Below are 19,451 nucleotides of genomic sequence, written 5' to 3'. Positions count from 1 at the left end.
TCGGTAGAAATGGAGCAATTATGATTAAAAAAAGTTGTTTTTATAAAACAGTAACTATATCCTGACAGTAGTGCATGAGACAGGTAATCTGAAAAAAAAATCATGTGCCTCTGTATCCTCCGGTGCTCCTAACGGCATCTGCAAGATTTCACAGACCGGAGGAAAACAACCAATCAGAGCCGAGTGGGTGTCTGCAGTCCAGGAGCCGTCTATAGAGCCGGCTGTCAAACTCCGACCAAATCAAATATGAATCAATATTCTGTTACTGTAATGCCTATTTCTCGCCTCAAATGTTTTCAGAAACATCTTGTAGTGTTCTGTTTAGCTGTAAAAAGAGAAAGTTTGTGACCCGGCAACCATGTTTTGAGATCTATTGAGGAAATACCAAGCACCGCCCACCAGCCGGAGCACAGCCAATAGGAACGCTCTCTCTCCGAAATGACCTGAGATTGGTCAAAGCCTCCCGTCACGGACTAGATTTTCTAAAGTCTGAAAACAGAGCCATGAGGAGGTGCAGAAGTCTAGTTTTCTCTCAGAACACTTGAATTACAATATGCTGAAAGGTTATTATGAATTTTTGCCCAATGATGCCAAAAACATTCTGCCTACTGAAGCTTTAAGTCAGATAATAAAGGTTTAATATATCATCAGCTGCAGTTATTGTCCATCACACAGCCTCTGAATGAGTACACTATGCAATTTGGCATTTAGAAATTACATTTAAACCATCATTTATAAACCTGTCGATATGTCAGCCACGATTTTATGCGCCACTGATTGAAAAACCTTTTCACTTCGCTCTTAAGGCAGTGCAGTAGATTTTCAAACTCACTGTTAATTGGCAAGGTTTTCACACATTAATCTCAAGGTGCAGTAGCAATCAACACCCTGCCTCTCTGCCAGATGAACAAGGATAACAGAATAAAACATCACAGTACGTGCCAGGATGTCTTTGCAGGAGAAACAGTCCTTGGCGCTGAAAGATTTCTTTGTCTGAAAGCCTCCTCAACCAGGTGCAGTCTTAACAATCGGTGGAGACACCGTTCATTTTACATTCTGTTTAAAGAGCGACCTTCCAGTAGACAGTGGGAACGGCTGACAGATCAAATCTGCTGTTTTCAAGTTGAGAGCGGAGCGGAGCAAGACAGCCTCCTACACAGCTCCCCAGAGAAAGAGAGAGAGAGGAGAGGATCACATCAGCTTCAGCTCTGCTTTGACCAGCAGCCCGCGCTGTTAGTCTGTCACACTGAGGCAGGTCAGAAGTTTCCTGAGACCAACACTAATCATCGCTGGAAATACACAAATAAATAAATAAATAAATAACATTACTTTGCACATTCAGTTCCTTCTACAAGCTTGAATAAAGTCAGACCATTGTAAGACCAACATTGAAGTGACATGTTTTGAACAGATAGTTGGATTGTCTAATAATTTAGATAAACTATGTGTATGAATGTAACAATTACCACGCATTTAACCGCTGCTCTCACACGTTGTAACCAACGTGTGAGAGCAGCGTGCAGATACAAATTACATGACAGTAGTTGTATCAACCAATCAGGTGTGACAACTTGTCAGCGTACGTTATTAAAGATATTGTCCACGTGTCCGATTCAATCCACCTCTTTTTATGCTCATTTTCAATTAGTGCAACGAAACCCTAAGTGGAAATAATGTAAAACACATTTGGGTAGAAACCTGGCTTGAGACATAAACAAGCTTGAGACAGCTAAAAAAGAAAGAGAAGATGCCATCTGCCATCGCAAATATAACAACAACGTATGTTTGGTGAGTATGTTTGTGTCTCGATACCACATAGCCTCTCTCCTCCCAGCCCATTCTCATTCCCAGGGCATTAAATACCGAGGCACCCGCACAAGACACCCGTTAGTGCCAGTATGAACGCACCGGGCGTTCTATCAACTGTAATGAAAACCCATCCGTGGCAGCAGTAAACGCCAATAGAAAGTGCGGGCGGGAGTGGAGGTGGATGGGTCCAACAAACACAGGGCTCGATCCAGGAGATCGCTGTCCGTGTCCCGTGTGTCACGTTACAATTAACTGTTCGTTCATGTCCCGTGTTCATAACTTTCAGTGTCATTTTCACTGAACAAACGTAGTAGTTTTAGACCCAACCATGTGGTTCTTTCCTAAATCTAACAATAGCGGTTTTGTTGCCTAATCCTAAAGTGACGACGTTGGCAACTATAGTGGTTTTGATGCCGAAAATAAAGTGACGCCAAGGGGCGTGACGCCAAGGGGCGTGACAAAGCGGCGGTATGTAACAAGTTGGGATGAAAACATGTTGCTCCTCCCAGTCCATTTTAGGGATGTCACGAGAACCAATACTTACCGATAAATTAATGCCAAAATTCTGAAAACATGATTGTACTCGTTTTTCTGCAGTACCATAGGTATCGTCACGGCTCATTAGTAACGTCGATGATAGAAAAGAGCTAGTTAACGTTAGCTGTTAGCAGCCGATGGGCAGCTAAGTCCTGCGGAGCTAACGGCTAACTTTAACGGGAGGTGCGTTCAGGCTCTATTCAGTATAGACTGCACATATGTACATATTACATTTATTTATTGTACATACTACATTTATTTATTGACGGACTGTACACACTATGTTCACCCATTCACTCTGTATCTTTTATATCTCTATTATTGTTTTTATAATTTTTGTATACCTTTACCTCTCGTGTTTCACTCTGTTTGCTGATGTTTGGTGATGTTGCTGCTTTGACACCTGGATTTCCCTCCAGGGATTAATAAAGGTTCATCTTATCTTATCTTATCTTAAAAATGATAAATATTGAGCGAAGGTCAATATAATATAATATATACAGTATATAAGGTAACATTATCATGAAGCGTTCGAGTGCAATCTTGTAAAATGTAGTTATTGGTGAGAACCTTGAATAAATCCAGTTGTTTGAAGGAGACGTTTTCACAGCAACATAAAATAGATAATAGAGAGGGAATTATGACCTGTTTAACTTCCTAACAGTGGATGTTGAAGTTCATGGGATTTATTGTTTTTCTATTATGGTATCAAATTGGTATCAAGAAGCGTGGAATTTCACTGGCATTGGTATTGACTACTAAATTTCTGGTATCGGGAAATCCCTAGTCCATTCACTATAATTCGTCTGTTGCTCTTTCAGCTAATGAGAGGAGCTATTGTAATTGAACATTACTGAAGCTTACCCCGACTTCACCTGCTGATTCTGTATTGCTCCTGTTGGCCTCATTGGGCATGGGAATGCACTACCATCACTGGGAACCTAAACTGCCGAAATGAGTTGATCACACCCATGTGAGCTTGCACCAGGAGCCTGTGCTTCCATTTGTGCCCACTTTGAGGAAAACAGAGCCCAGTGTGTCCTCGTAAAGAGGGAATAAACTGAGAAAACAATAACAAGTCAGATGTGTCATCTCAGTGGTGTTTCTACACTGCTAGTCTTTGGCGGAGATCTGAAAATTGTCCCAGGCATTACTGATCCTTGATGTCTGCAGCACGCTGTGGGCGCCTTAGATGTGATCAATGTACCAGAATGTGTCCTAAAGGGCAAACTTGACATTTAAGATTGGTCTCTGTATTATATTTTTAAATCACTTTGTATTGGATTTTAACCTATCTCTGTTTTTAGAAGGAAAGAAAGAAAGAGAGAAAGAAAGAAAGAAAGAAAATGTTCTACCCTAGCTCAGTAAAGTAAGTCAAATGTCAAAGCATGCCTTTTAGGCCCACACTAGCATCGTGAATTAAACCTTTATAAATGTCTTCTATCGCCAGGAGACAGCCATTTGAAAGCCAAGGTGGCCCCTCACTGGCCATGTTACCTGCAGTAACAGTGACATGTCAGCACATGCTAATGCCCGTTTCTGCCCTCTGGTTCGACTTGATCTCCACTGCCTCCTCTCATAAAGTCCCAGTACATTGTAACAGCAATAGCTAATAGTGATGAGTCTGGATTTTATTTATTCTTTACAACGATACGTCTAAAAGCATCCTCACAACTCATAAATGTCCCTGCATGAATTAAGCGTGTATAGATTATATATATTATCATGGAGAGCTGCGATGGACTGGCGACCTGCCCAGGGTGTACCCTGCCTTCGCCCAATGTCGGCTGGGATTGGCTCCAGCCCCCCCGCGACCCGTAACGGGATAAGCGGTTGCAGATAGATGGATGGATGGATGGATGGATGGATCATGGAGAGCAGAGCTTTGCACATACTGTACTGCTGAAGGAATACAAGAGGAAGTGATACAAGGTTGGTGTACAGTAAAGTGTATCATCTGTGTTTGCAAAGCGAGAGCTTACGCAGCTATTGTGAATAGGATGTGATATTTACATAATGCCGCCGCTTAAACAGAATATTTAAGGATTCTACATACTGTTGGAATATTACTGTGCATTCAAATAAACCTGAGGAGTACTTATAAAAGGTTAAAGGGCCGTGGGGTAAGGTAAACATGTTCACTGCTATACTAAGATATTTATATCATCAATATTTCCTGTGTCAATAAGGAAAGGGTGAGGGAGCAGACTTAGTTTACACTCTCTATATTCTTACTCAGGCTCTCTTTCTTTGGAAAAACATTTTTTAACATGACCCCAAAGACTTTTGGGTCTCGCAAGGGTCCAATAGGGGTGTTATGGTTTATGTATTCACCATGCAAATGTCCACCTTAGCTTCAAACTTAAAAACTTGGCAGAGTGTTGAGGCAGGAAGCCGCTGGACAGACTGCTGGCGAGCTGTGAAACAGATGGTTCCCCGCATTATCGTTATGGTCTGGCTACAACCAAGCAACTAATATAGACATATATAAATTAGTATATGAAAGCTGAGTAGCTAATGTTGCTTACTGTGGCTCTGTGTTAACCATACCATGATACAGTACATGATACTACTGCTTTAAGTCCCAAAGGCTCCTGCAGCCTGTTTACTGATGCTAAGTTGGTCAACACTAATGACCACATTTAACTAGTTTGTTTCCCTCTAGACTCACCTTTCTATTCAGTTGTTCCATCCCTACTTACACAACTACATTATATCTAATTCAGTCATAATAAAAACATTGTCTCAGAGCGTAAGTGGTGCATCACTCGGGTCATGTGGGAGAGAGAGCGACACTTCTAACTAGTCATGAAAATGATGTTGTAACTGTTTTTTCTACCCATCCATGACAACACACAATAAAGAGTGACTTATACCTACTCGGGGAGGTGTAAAGGTACATTTTAAGTTCAACTTTAAACTTTAACTTGCAAGGTAAACCTGTTTTTACTCGTTTATAGTGTAGTTCCTCTGACTATGCAACGTTTAAACTCAAATATAGCTACTGTGATAGCCTGCTGTCTCATTTTAAAACATCAATATTTATATTGTTGTTGTGGCAAAGGGGTTAGCAAAGAATAGCTTTTTAACGCGTCCTACAGACAAGAAGTAAAGATCTTTACACACCGGGGGCGTGACGAATAAACAACACCAAAATGCTAAATACTCGCCTGCGAATGTTCTAATGCAGATTACCATCTAATTGACATTTGTATATTTATTACATGAATACAAAGTAATGAAATGGACCGCTTCGCTATTTACTGGCTTGCTGACAATTCTTCTGTCTTTTCCCTCACCAAGGGTGAGTCATTGTCGTTTCTGGCCGGCTGTGCAACGCAAGTGGATGAACGACGCCACTTTGCCGGGGCTCCTCGCTCTCTCACCTTTGGGGGCATTACGTGACCAGGCATTAGCAGTCCACTTGACGAGGGCAGTTTCAACCACAGGTTTCTTTCCCCGTGCGCATTCGCTTTTTATTCAGAGAAAATGACTTTCCTTTTCACATCATGATATCCATGTACACGCAGCATCAGCCTCAGGTATGGCTGATGACAATGATGTTTTGTTTTAATGACTATTTCCATGTCATTAAAACACGTTATTTCCATTCTCTCCTTCTGATATAATTCTATCAAAACATTGAAACAAAGAATGGCTCTTTAACACACCCCCTACTCAAGACCCACTCCTTGAGAACAAGCTGGCATAACGTTTATCTTGAAATAATAGGAAAAAGATTCTAAGTATATTCATGTGGTCAATCTGTTAATATTGACTGATACTCCACCAACAGACAAGAGGAAAAGTAAGGGAGAAGAAATTTAAAAAACACCTAGAAATAACAGGTTTTTAGCAGCTGAAAAATGGTCTAAATTAGAGATGGCAGGAATACTGAAGTAGCAGTATTTGTGGTGGCAGGGTTACAGTGCAAGCAGCACACGCCTCTCTGAAACTTTAAATCTCACTGAGATCCATTCTGTCAACATGAAATATCCAGAGCTGAGGCCGCAAGTTGAGCTCCTTCCTCTCTGCATGAGGCTTCACAATGTTCTCCTCCGATCTAGTCTGCCAGCTGTTCCGAAAAGATAACGGCACAGTAAACTCTGACATGACGTTGAGTAAAAATGACCAGGAGCTGACAAGAAGTCTTTCTCAGCTGCTGTGGCACCAACACAGCGTTTTTCTGGTATTTAACAGGGTATCTCACAAACTACCTGACCCCTCTCACTGATCTTTGGCCCAATAGTAACCAATACACCTTTTTCACAATGTTGTCATGAATTTTGCCCAATTTATCCCCGTATAAAAGCATTATATTCACAGGCAGGATTTGGGTTTCTCCATCTGAAAGCAAAGCTAAACCTAACCATATTGTTTCCTGTAAAAACGGAAGTTTATTTTGAAAAGATATTGTTTGCATACGTAACGAGCGGAAATTGATGTGTGCAAAACTGACGCTAGAAGGGTTCCTCGACCGTCATTAGGCGTAGGGCCACTGACCTAGCTGCCGTATTTGACGAGTTAAGAGTGAGTATGTGTTGATATAGCCTAGTGTACACTTAAACTGTGTCTAAAAGGTGTCTAAAATATGTTTTGCTGCTGCCCCCCGTCCACAGCAGTACATCGCTTTGCCTCCATGTCGGTACTCCTGTCTGTTTCTCCAAACTGGGGGCATGCCGACCGCCATCTACTGTAGGTAATGCACTGACTATGGAGAAGGACCTCATACAACCCCACTTCAAAACACCCAAACTATCCCTTTAAGCCAAAAGCATTTCTAAGCAGCATATCTGCTGCCTGATAAGACAAAGACATATGGCACGTCCATATGGAAACACCATGAAAGACAATAATAATGCAAACAACACCTGTGGGATACAAACACTTAGAATCCACCTCATGGGGAGGATTTTATAAAGCATCAAACAAGAATTGAATGCCATATGGGTTCTTGTTTAGACATGCCGAGATTTGTAAATTGAATGAATTTATGATCACTGATCACTGAACTGCTGAACGACATCCCTCCTGTCACTCTGGATGATTACTAACCTAACTGACCTTTTTTTTCATTTGTAGCACAGTGAGGACTTTACTACTTATCTAATTCTGCCCCTCAGGATTCATTGCATCCTACCGACACTCCTCGATCCATTCACCCTTGTTAATTTCACTGCACAGCGGGCTCTGAAGCCCATTAGGGCCTGACATAATATTACTGACATGACTTTCACAGACCATACTTCATCAGACAGATACAACTTCTTACAAACTGTTTGTAACAACGATGAATGAAGACTTACTTCACGCCGCTGTGTTTTAATGAACTTGCTAAATTGCATCTAAATGGCATCTTCTACTGCATGGCTTTCTCAGACACCACCACCACCACACTCGGGCAGAGTAAAATAAGATGAGACAAACTCAGCATGTGAATGAAGTCATCAATCTTTCTGATTGTGTTTTCAAAGGAGAAACGCTCGGGTTTTTTTGAACCATTAATCGTCAAGTGTATTGAGCTCCTTTTGGAATATGTGGCCTCCAGAGAAGCTGTTGTGCAGAACTGTATCACTTACTTTGCTTTCGAAGTGAATGTGCGAGTGTCTAATTGCTTTTTTTCTTTCACCAACTTGTATTATGTTCTCAGGAGCAACTACTCTAGGTCTTAAAGTAGGAAGTCTATAGGACCCTTGAGTGCAAGTATAATATGCACGGCTTGGCAAATGACAGGTTATATCGCGTTACATTTTTCTTTACAAGGACAAATAAGCCTTCTCGAGAGGAAGCACTCTTATGCAAATGAGTGGCAGATACGTCTCAACCACAAAACAAATTAGCCACACATCTATCACACATTCCGTGGTGAAGCCTGGGAATGAGAGATGTACTCGGAGGGGAGGATATATTGAGATCAGCTGGCACAGCTCTATAATTTATAGACTCAGCGACTCAAGAGCCAATGCAATCATTCTTATGAGACTGATTCAAGCAATCTATCACTCCCAGCGCCAGCCAGTCCCGAGCAGTTTTTAAAGAAGTTTATGTGATAGATCTTCGGAACAGGGGAACGCCTCGCAGGTTCAATAACCTGCTGGCTGAGTTGTCGAGCATCCGGGGGTGCCGAGTTACGGAGATGAGAGCCATCGGTGCCGCGTGCTGGCACAGAGATTGCAAACAATCCCAGCCTTCCTGCCAGCGATAGGAAAAACCTCGGAGGAGAAGTGTATGTGAGCGAGCGGTGTGCATACAATGTGAAATATAAATGAAAGTGAAATGTTTTGGAATTCAATATTTTGTTTATCCAGACAAGATATTCTATCTGTTTGTCTTTATGAATATTTTTTTTCATCATTTGATATGTTTTCTGTCTTTTATCACACAAACACATCACGCAATACAGAGCAACCAGCAGTAATCCAGCCAGCATCACTTGAACTGTTGAATAAATGGCATATCTGCTGGGATTTCCAGATTGAAGACAACCACTTATAAAAAACTATAAAATATAATTTCACATTAAACCATTTAGCGACCTCGCTGATGCTTCACAAGCAGACATGACAGTAGAAATTTGTATCTGAGACTTGTGTTTTCCCCGGCCTCTCAGGACAGAGTTTGATTGCAGCTTAACGTCGTCCTCATTACTTATCTTTCAAATCAGAGTGGCTTTCACTTCAACTGCAACATAAGAACTTGTCAAAGTACTCCATCTGAAGTAAGGCGCTCTTTGAGCTGGATCAAAGCATGTCAGTGTTTCAACTACGAATATATCTCCAGCGACAAAAAAAAAAAGCTCTATTTTGAGAACAGGCAGTTTTCATGGACTACATGACAGACAAGCCAATGCATTTTCGCTCCACTTGGCCGATGTAATGCAGAGCAAATCATTTATCAGTCATTTGGAGAGGAGGCTCTCTAATTAATGATTTTTCAGATAAGACTCATCGTCGAGTACACTCAACTTGTAAATATTGGTAAACCAGGATGCAATTAGCTCTCATAAATCTTATTTCACTGAATTTGCTCTTCAAAATAACGATTAGCTAACAAACTAATGGCATGGTGTGAAACTAATTCACTGAAGAGGTCCTTGTCTTTGACTGAAGATGTGCTGGTCAATGAAATCCCCTGGAGCCAAAGGTATAAATGGCATGTATATAGAATGATAAATAATGATTTATCACTCAAACTTTCCATCTCTCACCTTATTTATTTAGGTTGATTTCACAGATGGGCAGTGGTTAGCAGAAGGTCGCAAGTTCAAATCTGGCTTGGGGCTCTTCTGTTGTGGAGTTTGCATGTTCTCCCCGTGTTACCGTGGGTTTCCTCCGGGTTCTCCGGCTTCCTCCCACAGTCCAAAGACATACAGGTTAGGTTAATGTTGACTCTAAATTGCCCGCAGGTGTGAATGTGAACATGAATGGCTGTTTGTCTCTATGTGTCAGCCCTATGATAGGCTGGTGACCTGTCCAGGGTGTACCCTGCCTTCGCTCCAGCGCCCCCACCCTTAATAGGATTTCACAGATTAAATGGTAGCATTTAGGGGGATCTATTGGCAGAAATGAAATATAATATATTAGTATGTTTTCTTTAGTGTATTATCACCTGAAAATAAGAATTGTTGTATTTTTGTTACCTTAGAATGAGCCGTTTCTATCTACATACGGAGCGGGTCCTCTTCAAGGAGCCGGCCACCGTAGTTCTCGTACACGCTTGGCACACAGGAGAAGTTTCAGTTGGTTGCAATCTGCAACCTCACCGCTAGATGGCACCAAATCATACACACTGCACAAACACATTGCATTCACATATTGCCGTTCTAGTCTTCCGACCACTCAAAGGCACTTTACACTACATGTCAGCATTCACACATTTATACACTGATGGCAGGGGCTGATATGCAAGATGCCAACCTGCCCATCACGATCTAATCGAAATACTCATTCACACACACACACACCAATGGCACACTGATGCAAGTAATTTGGGGTTATGTATCTTGCCCAAGGACAGTTCTGAGCCTAAGCTGGCCCTAATACTTCTCAGAAGTTTGATAGTGATGGTGACGATCATGGATTGCAGGTACATGTGATGAATGAATGATAACACAAGTGCTATAATAGCCACTGCCGCGTGTAATGACCGCTGCTCTGGCCTTGTCGGAGAGCCTCGCTGATGCCACTAGACAATCAATGTAATCGTTTCTTCCTCGTCCACTTCATGGAAAGGTCTAAAGACTGCTGGAGCAGTAAGTATTGATGTGCAAACAGCTGATTAAGGGTCTGTGTACTTCCTTTCATGGCTATCTTTAGAAGTAGAAAGTAGAAACAAGGCTCCAAATGTCTGGGAGTTCACACCGACTCGCTGGATGAAGCAAATAGTAAATCATGGATCAATGTTGAACTGAATTGTGAAATCATTGTCACTTTGTGGGACTCTTTAAGGAGACTTTGTAGTGTTTAAGTTTCACCCGTAGCATTCGTGCTCTCTAATAAAACGATGAGAGTAAATAGTAAGTAGAAAGTGATTTTAAACCCTTAGCATTACACCCTCTTTTAGAGGGGTAGTGGTGGGGGACAGGGGATGTTCAGGGGGAGATTAAAAAGTCAACAGTAGATGTCACATAGAAGTGGTGTACGTCATCTGAAAGCTGAACCTGAAGACTACTTTGAGATGCAGCTCAGTACTGTGTGTCAAGTTGTTCTAGTCATTAACAAGAACAAAACATGTATTAATAAATGAATTAATCAATTAAAATAAATTGTGCAAGTGTATAAGAGTGTAGAACATGATGATACAACTATATGATGGCCATTCCCATGCTTACTTATGTCTCATAAATTGTTGCAGCAATTTTTTGGTTGATGCAATTTGTTACACAGATTTGGTGCTAAATTCAACCATTACTACCACCCGAAAATAACAAAGACTTTGACACAAAGACCTTGAGGAACACCATAGAAAAAGCCATGCTGTGATTTGGAATAAAAAATTTATGACATTTGGAGATTTCTGCAAGAATTGCATTTTTCGATGATTGGATGGCGAGCACTTCTGTTCTGCAAACTGCTCAGAAATTGTAAAATCTAGCTAGGAAAACCATCCATCCTCTGAATGCTCTAGGTCTGTAGTTGGTGGTTGTAAAGTTTCATGAGGCTGTGATTATCCTAGAGGTCACCACAGGTCATTTTATACAGTGAAGATTTTTAGAAAAGGTGAAAATGACACATTTATACTGCATGCAAAACACTGCATGGTTTTTGCACCAAACTGCATGTGATTATCATAAAGTGGGCATGTCTGTAAAGGGGAGACTCGTGGGTACCCATTGAACCCATTTTCATTCACATATCTTGAGGTCAGAGGTCAATGGACCCCTTTGAAAATTAGCATGCCAGTTTTTCCTCACCAAAATTTAGAGTAACTTCGTAGAGTTCTCAACAAGCTAGCCTAGTACCAATGGATTCCTTAGGCTTTCTAGTTTCATATGATACCAGTATCTGCGCTCTAGCTTGAAAACTCACCCCGCAAGAACCTCTGAAAGACAGAATAACTGGGCCGTGCCCACTGGCGGGCTTTCGGAGTGTTAAGGGGTTTTAAACACAGCGGCTGACTTAATAAGCGCGTTCCTGGGATGTCCCTGAGTCAGTTGAGGCTGTCCAAATCCACAATTCTTTAAGTATGCACAAAGGGAACCAATTTCGTCTACATCTGACCTGCTAACCTCATACAAGCCTGAGTGCAGCCTGAGATCCTCCAGTCGGGGTTTGTTAGTAGTTCCTAAGTCGAGGTTAAAAGCCAGAGGAGACCGGGCCTTTGAAGTCAGGGCCACTCGACTCCTGATTCCCCTGCCAGAGGAGAGCAGGCAGGCCGGCTCTGCTTCTTCCCTTTAAAAGCACATTATTTTAGAATTGCATTCTCTTGAGCTGTCTTTATTGTTCTGATGCCTCTGTGCTGGCGACAGCTGTAGCTGGAGAACGTTGTTGTGAACGTGATATCTCAGGAACACCTGGAGGCAATTTCTTCAAATTTTTAAAAAAACATCCACTAGGACTCAAGGATGAACTGATTAGAATTCGGTGGTCAGAGGTTCACAGGTTTTTAGACACAACTCAAGAATTCATACGCTAATTAGGACAATTTCACACAAATGTCTAACAGGAGGAAATGATGAAGTGATGACATTTTGGACAGACATGGATGTAAACTGCAACTTGACGGGTTGGCGGAGGCATGCAACAGCGAGGCAGTAATTATTTGATGTAATAGTGCAATTATAATAATTTGTAATCTAATTTAATAATTTCATTCCAATTTTATCTGGTTTTAGGTCTAAAGCATTTCGTACCATTTTTCTGCTATATAAATAAAGTTACTTTTATGATTGTTATTAACACACGCCAAGCTAACTGCCTGCAGTCTAGTTGCATTTTGGGTAATGTAGGCACCGGTTGTGACAAGGGGAAAAATGCATGGAATAATATCACTGGTCCTGCTGCATCAATTTTGATCAGTCTGCAAGTCTGAAATGACAGTGACTGATAAAACAGAACAATGCCTGTAGGCACAAATGCAGAAATATGCATACACACTGTTTTTAGACACAGAGATTTAGTCGTGCACCTACACACAGCTTTATGCATCTAGCCCCTGGTGCAGAAACTGTACTTATTTCTAGGGTATTTTATCAAGCAGAACATCTGGTTTCATGAGACACTGTTGTGCCCACTGCTTAAAGACTTCATGTCACTTTATTTTTCAGTTCCAGGCTTTTTGTCACTCAAGAACCATAAAATGATGTGACTATAAATGGATGGAAGGTAGTGGGTGTAGGATACAGCCGTACGCTCAGATGTACTTTATCTTGTCATCTTGAAACAGGATCATAAAATTGGTATTTCAAAATAAGAGGCTCAGTCCTCTGCACTTACATAAATCACTGACTGTCACTCTTACCCAAACTTCCTGTCGAGATCCCTGCCGTGTAAATCCACAATGTTACAGCACAGCGGGAGAAATATTGCACACGACCTCCCATCACTAGGAGCGGAGCACTGGCACAGCTCCTCGCTTCCCTGACGATCCCAGTTTATAGCTGCAATCTGCATGTGGGTGGACCCGACACGTCCAAGGACCGCCATGAGCCTCGGGCAGCATCCTTGTTAAACTCAGCCAGACCCCAGGAGTTAAGGCCCACGAAAAATCTGCTGCAGCGTCCTAATTGGATTTCTTATCTTGGCTTGTGGCATAAGGACACAGCTATGATATGAAGAGGGGGCATTTAAGAGGATAACAGAGAGCCGTTAAGACCTCAGTGCCAGACGACGGGGGTCAGACATGGAGAGATTAGCGTTTTTTGTGCAACACAGAGGAGTTTTGAAGTACTTAATCCTGACTATGATCCCTGCTTGTTTCACCGATTTCCGAGACAGGCTCACTGTGAGCTGAAGGCAAAGTGCATCATGCCGAGCTGCAACAGACGCCTCAGGGTGTCAGACACTCCTTACCATAGCTCACCGTTGTTATAATTTGGGGAGGTTTTTCGATTTCGAATGCAGCGAGCAGCCAGTTCATTTCCCCCCAAAAAAAATGCAAAGACAGGTGGTGAAAGGGAAAAGTGCTGTACACAGAGATTCAGAAAATGTATTTTTGCACATGGCAACCCTTAAGGAAACACAATCATACTTGCCATCCTTGACACCTCAAAAATAGAGAAGATTTCAAAACCAAAGCGGGGGTCTAAGGGTCGTCCCACAGAAAAATTTGAGTTTTAGAGACTTTGTTTCCTCCATTCTGGTGACTTTTAAAGAATGGAAATTTCTAAATAATAAGTGCACTGAAACAGCAATGTTATGTTAAATAGGCCTATTTTTAATTTTACCTTAAATTCTCATGAAAGAAAACTGAATAATTTGCCCCTCTGGTGTGAACTTCTGGTATAAACGAGGCTACTATTCATCAGTATTCATTCATTCATTCATTTTTTTCCCCCTGCTTGAGTATTTATTTCTCTTAGTACTCTCCATCTCTCTCTCTCGTCTTCTCTCACTCACTGAAGGTCCTTTCAGACACTGTGCTCTGAAACCCGTTATTTCCAACGGCTAGCGCCACGCCAAAGTGGCTTTGCTGTGATGCTGTCATGTGCGGCGAACGCAGCTCCAACCGTGTCGCAGTGTCGCGAGCAGCTCTCCTCCGCCGGGAAAAGACATTCGGTGTAGCTCTATTGCCATCTGGTTGGAAACAGTAGAGCTTATGGCTTATACACGCTGTACAGTGCCAGAAACAGGTTGAGATAACGAAAAGGAAAAAGAAGGTGTGAAAAATTGCCATAAATCGGGAGAAATGCGGGAGAACTGTGACCCCGGGAGGAAACCAGGAGAGGGCAATGAAAAACATGAGTCTCCCGGGAAAATTGGGAGGGTTGGCAAGTAGGAACAGAATACGAGGCTGAAAAATCTCACGGACTGTAATTCAAGCTCTGTTTATTGTCACTGTAAGAAAAGAAATATCCAATTTGGCTCAGCAAGTCTGTTCACGTAGAATATTGTGTTTTTTTTCATATTTGCTCAATTCTCAGAAACTTGAAATGTTTTTTTTAAGAATGTTTACAATTATGCAACTTGTTCATTTATTTGTCCATGTGTCAATATGTGTCAGTACATCAACCTGTAGGGAAGCGAACCGTGGAGCTCTTTCTAATTCTTCTATTTCACCTGGGACACACCGCTTTTGTTCACTTCTTTATTCTCTGTTGTCTGAAAACAAACGTGTATTATAGACACGTGTAGGTGACATGGTTCATTTTCCACAACACAACAGGACATTCAGGAGTCCGTCTGTCTAATTACCTTCATCGATCCTCGTTGGTTTAAAGCACTCACTAACTCCCACATGACGGGATATGTTATATGCTTTAAGCATATCAAGTAAAGGTGTGTTTGGACCATAGAAACATATAAACTGTATGAAACGACTTGTGTCAATTTACGCTCGTTATGCCTAGTGACTTTTCAAAATAAACTTCTGTGTTCACAGGAAATGTACAGTTTCCACTCCTTAAATGCATACAGTCTCTTTTCAAAGTAAAATTCCGACGTAGGCTTTCTTAGTTGTTAGGTTTACTTGGTTAGGTTTAGGCAAAAAAAAGTACTTATAAGGCTTACAAAAAGATTTGGTTACGTTTGCCACGTAACTTACGTTCGTAGCAGAGTGAAGTATGTTATGTAACAAAACTACGGTAAAATAAGTCAACGTTGACTTGGTTTCACATGGGACACGAACAGCGGTCAGCAGTCTGTCGCCCATACCGGGATCCAGTCCTAAAGTGCAGCAGCACGTCGGGCTGCTGCACACCATCCTAGTCCCGCCGTGAGTCAGCCCGGACTTGCTGAGCGAGGGTCAGGGATGCCTGAGGCGCCAGCAGTGGCGTCAGTCGGATGGAGAGAGCTCTGATGCTCTGGCCTCACCGTCAGCTGTCCGGGCTGGACCCACGGTGGAGCTACGGAGACGTGCGGTGCACTCACCTGGGACGGGATCCTGATGTGGGCAACGGACTGCTGAAAGCGCAGTTACAGACAGGCTTCAAGTGACACAATACAAACACTCCTGAGGCTGCAGTGATTGTTTTTAAGAAATCTTGTTAACCATTGTTTTACTGCTTAATTTTTCGTTTTGCATAACAAAGTAGAAATAAGTAACCTAGACAACTAGTGTAGTAGTAATAATAATAATTATAATAATAATTTAGATAATACTTGTCAAATTTAAGCACATAGTGCTTTCCAAATTAAAAGATTTACAGAATCTGAATCCCATGTAAGCCCTCCTATATGACATATAAAAATGAGGAACATGAGAGCACATACTGTATATCTGAGCCCATACATAAAATGAGAAATAACTTTAATGAAATGACATGACACTGTGGGTTGGTTTTCCTCCTGTCCTCCCCCAATCTTTTTAGTCACCAGCCGCCACTGAACTGGATGCATCCAACAATAACTCCCTGCATCCAAAACATGTACAGTGTGACAGCCGCAGCCTCATATTAAACACAGTGCCTTTTATGAGCATCCTTATGATTGAATGGGTTGGCCCTGGTGAACATCAGCACGACAAAAAAAAAAAAAAAAGATGACAGATGAAGAGTTGGCTCCAGCACAAGGGTCACAGAGAAGGAGCCATGCAGCATCTGGAGCACACTACAGCAGTAAGTGATGGCTGTTGATGAAGTCTCACAGCTCAGCACAAGGAGGACAATGTGCACCTGGCTCACTCAGCTATACTCTGATTCCAACTGCACTAAATAGTGAAACAGCAAGAGAGAGAAAAAAAATATATATTTTTCACCCATCTTTCATTCTTAGTTGAACTCCACTAATTCGAAACATTCAGCCTTGTATTCCAAAATTGCACTCCTTTGAGTTATTGGGAAAGAGGATGGATACATTTGCCCCAAGCTAAATTTCTCCAGTGGGACTACGAGGTTGAAAAGTGATGCGCAACCCGCAGCAAAATCGATACCCCCGTTGAGTCACACACGCTCACACACACACAAACACACTGTATGCGAGGCCACCGCGCACACACACACACACCAAAAATGCCACACTCCTCCAGCCAGCAGCAGGTTTAGGTATATTATGATGATGAAGACAATGCGGATGTTTGTCGTTTCTCTCCATCGTGACTCGAACAGAAAACGTCGGTGTTAATTGTGTTACTACCTGTCCTCTCATTTATCTCACACCGTCTGTAAAACACACACACACCTCATGCTGCCTCCTTGTATAGCCACTGTCATAAGATTTTATTCTAACAACAACAGGTCGAATAATCAGGATGATCTCTCGAGACTGCGCACGGCAAAGTTGAGCAACTGATGCGCCATCAAAAAAAAAACACACAAAATGTTTCTGAGAGTGTTGTCGTGTGGAAGTGGCAGCACAGAGACCAGTCTGTATGAAAAGAGCCTCTATAATGTCTTGTCAGCACCATACAGATAATATAATAACAAGGAGCGAGACGTGATATGAATGAAATCTCGCCACTGCGCCAGTGTGTGTAGCTCCTCATCCAATAACACATTCACACTGCTGGACGACAAGAACTGGAACCCCCTCATTCAAAGCAGCTTATACTTGCTCACTGTCATGTCAAAATGAAATCCTTTCAAACGGTAACTTTATGTAATTATGATGGAGATGCTGACATGCACATGTCCCCAAAGCGTCTCCAAAGCGCTGTGCGTCAATGCGCATAGCCGCTCACCAAAAAACCCCGCACTGAAGTTGAGCTGCTGCTGATATACAGAGTTACACACAAGTTCATTCCAGCACAAGAATACAACATTCATAAAAGCTTCTACCTTGATGATCTTCGTAGACTGGCATTTCACTTGGTGCGAGACGGTGGCGGTTTGGTTCATCTTGACTGGACGCCGATACAAACAGTCCTCCTTCCTTATCCAAGTGAGACAAAACAGCCGGAGAGAGAGAGAAGCAAAGCGAGTCCTCTTCTTCTTACAACTCTACAGCTCGTGGGATGCTCTGTGGGTTCGCTCTTTGTGCGTTTTTGAAGGAAGCGCGCAACCGCGTCTGACAGCTACTGTACTGGATGTGCCTTATTGCGCAGCGCAGCGCAGCAGGTAGGTATGTACTGTATGTGCACAAATGACTGGTGATGATTGGTAACCAGGGGCGACCGCAGACATTTCCGAAACGAGGTGGCCATGGGGATAACCTCAGCTATGATGACAGAGTGTGTGCCAATCTTCCCAAAGAAAAACACTTAATAAAACAAATGACAGAGTTCTGCAGACAGACACAGTCATTTTTATTATGATTATTAATGTGTAATAAGCGGGATAATGGACAGGGGCGATGCCTTGTCGGGATTTATTTCACGACAATGAGCGACTCGCTTTACATTCTCATTTACATTATTATGTGTGAAAACCTTGCCAATTAACAGTGAGTTTGAAATCTACTGCACTGCCTTAAGAGCGAAGTGAAAAGGTTTTTCAAATCAGTGGCGCATTAAAACGTGGCTGACATATCGTCAGGTTTATAAATGATGGTTTAAATGTAATTTCTAAATGCCAAATTGCATAGTGTACTCATTCAGAGGCTGTGTGATGGACAATAACTGCAGCTGATGATAGATTTAACCTTTATTATCTGACTTAAAGCTTCAGTAGGCAGAATGTTTTTGGCATCATTGGGCAAAAATTCATAATAACCTTTCAGCATATTGTAATTCAAGTGTTCTGAGAGAAAACTAGACTTCTGCACCTCCTCAAGGCTCTGTTTTCAGACTTTAGAAAATCTAGCCCGTGATGGGAGACTTTGGCCAATCACAGGTCATTTCAGAGAGAGAGCGTTCCTATTGGCTGTTCATTCAACAGAGTCGGCTGTCAATCACTCGCAAACTCCGATCAAACGGTCAAACTAGACAGTGATGATCAAATATGAATCAATATTCTGTTACTGTGATGCCTATTTCTCACCTCAAATGTTTTCAGAAACATCTGATAGTGTACCGTTTAGCTGTAAAATGAGAAAGTTTGGTATTTCCTCAACTGATCCCAACATCTCATTTTACAGCTAAACAGTACACTACAAGATGATTCTGAAAATATTTTATGCGAGAAATAGGCATTACAGTAACAGAATATTGATTCATATTTGATCAGCGCTGCCTAGTTTGACCGTTTGATCAGAGTTTACGAGTGATTGACAGATGCTCAGAGACGCCAAGGCTCTAATTGGTTGTTTTCTTCCGGTCTGTGAAATCTTGCAGATGCCATTAGCAGCACCAGAGGACATAGAGGCACATGATTTTTTTTTTCCAGATTACCTGTCTCATGCACTCCTTTTAAAACTTTTTTTGTTATCATATTTGCTCCAATCTTGCCTACTGCTGCTTTAAGTTGTTATACTGTGTCAGTCATAATCAGCTGTGGTTTTATTGCTATTATTATACTTGGACTATGCATCTCCTATAGTAGGCTTATAATACTCAACTTCATCATACTCTATAACACACAATAATTATTCACACTGGAATATTATAGGGTTAAGGTGGTGTGTTTAGTGTTAATA

The 19,451-nt window shown here is 41.8% G+C and overlaps 1 protein-coding gene across 3 annotated transcripts in view; it reads right to left on the bottom strand.

The window, feature by feature from the left end:
* LOC119500190 (inactive dipeptidyl peptidase 10-like) overlaps positions 1-17,947 on the bottom strand; it is a 235,965-nt gene extending 218,018 nt beyond the window's left edge. For all 3 annotated transcript variants that reach the window (XR_005209574.1, XR_005209575.1, XM_037789794.1), the window contains exon 1: positions 17,717-17,947. Coding sequence is in view for 1 of the 3 variants with exons in the window: in XM_037789794.1 (XP_037645722.1) it covers positions 17,717-17,776 (60 nt within the window). In the remaining 2 variants the exon portion in view is untranslated. The remainder of the gene's footprint in view (positions 1-17,716) is intronic.
* Positions 17,948-19,451: the final 1,504 nt, after the last annotated feature.

This window comes from Sebastes umbrosus, chromosome 13, assembly GCF_015220745.1.
Source record: "Sebastes umbrosus isolate fSebUmb1 chromosome 13, fSebUmb1.pri, whole genome shotgun sequence".
In the NCBI taxonomy this organism is placed as follows: domain Eukaryota; kingdom Metazoa; phylum Chordata; class Actinopteri; order Perciformes; family Sebastidae; genus Sebastes; species Sebastes umbrosus.
This window is presented reverse-complemented; position numbering and strand designations above follow the sequence as displayed.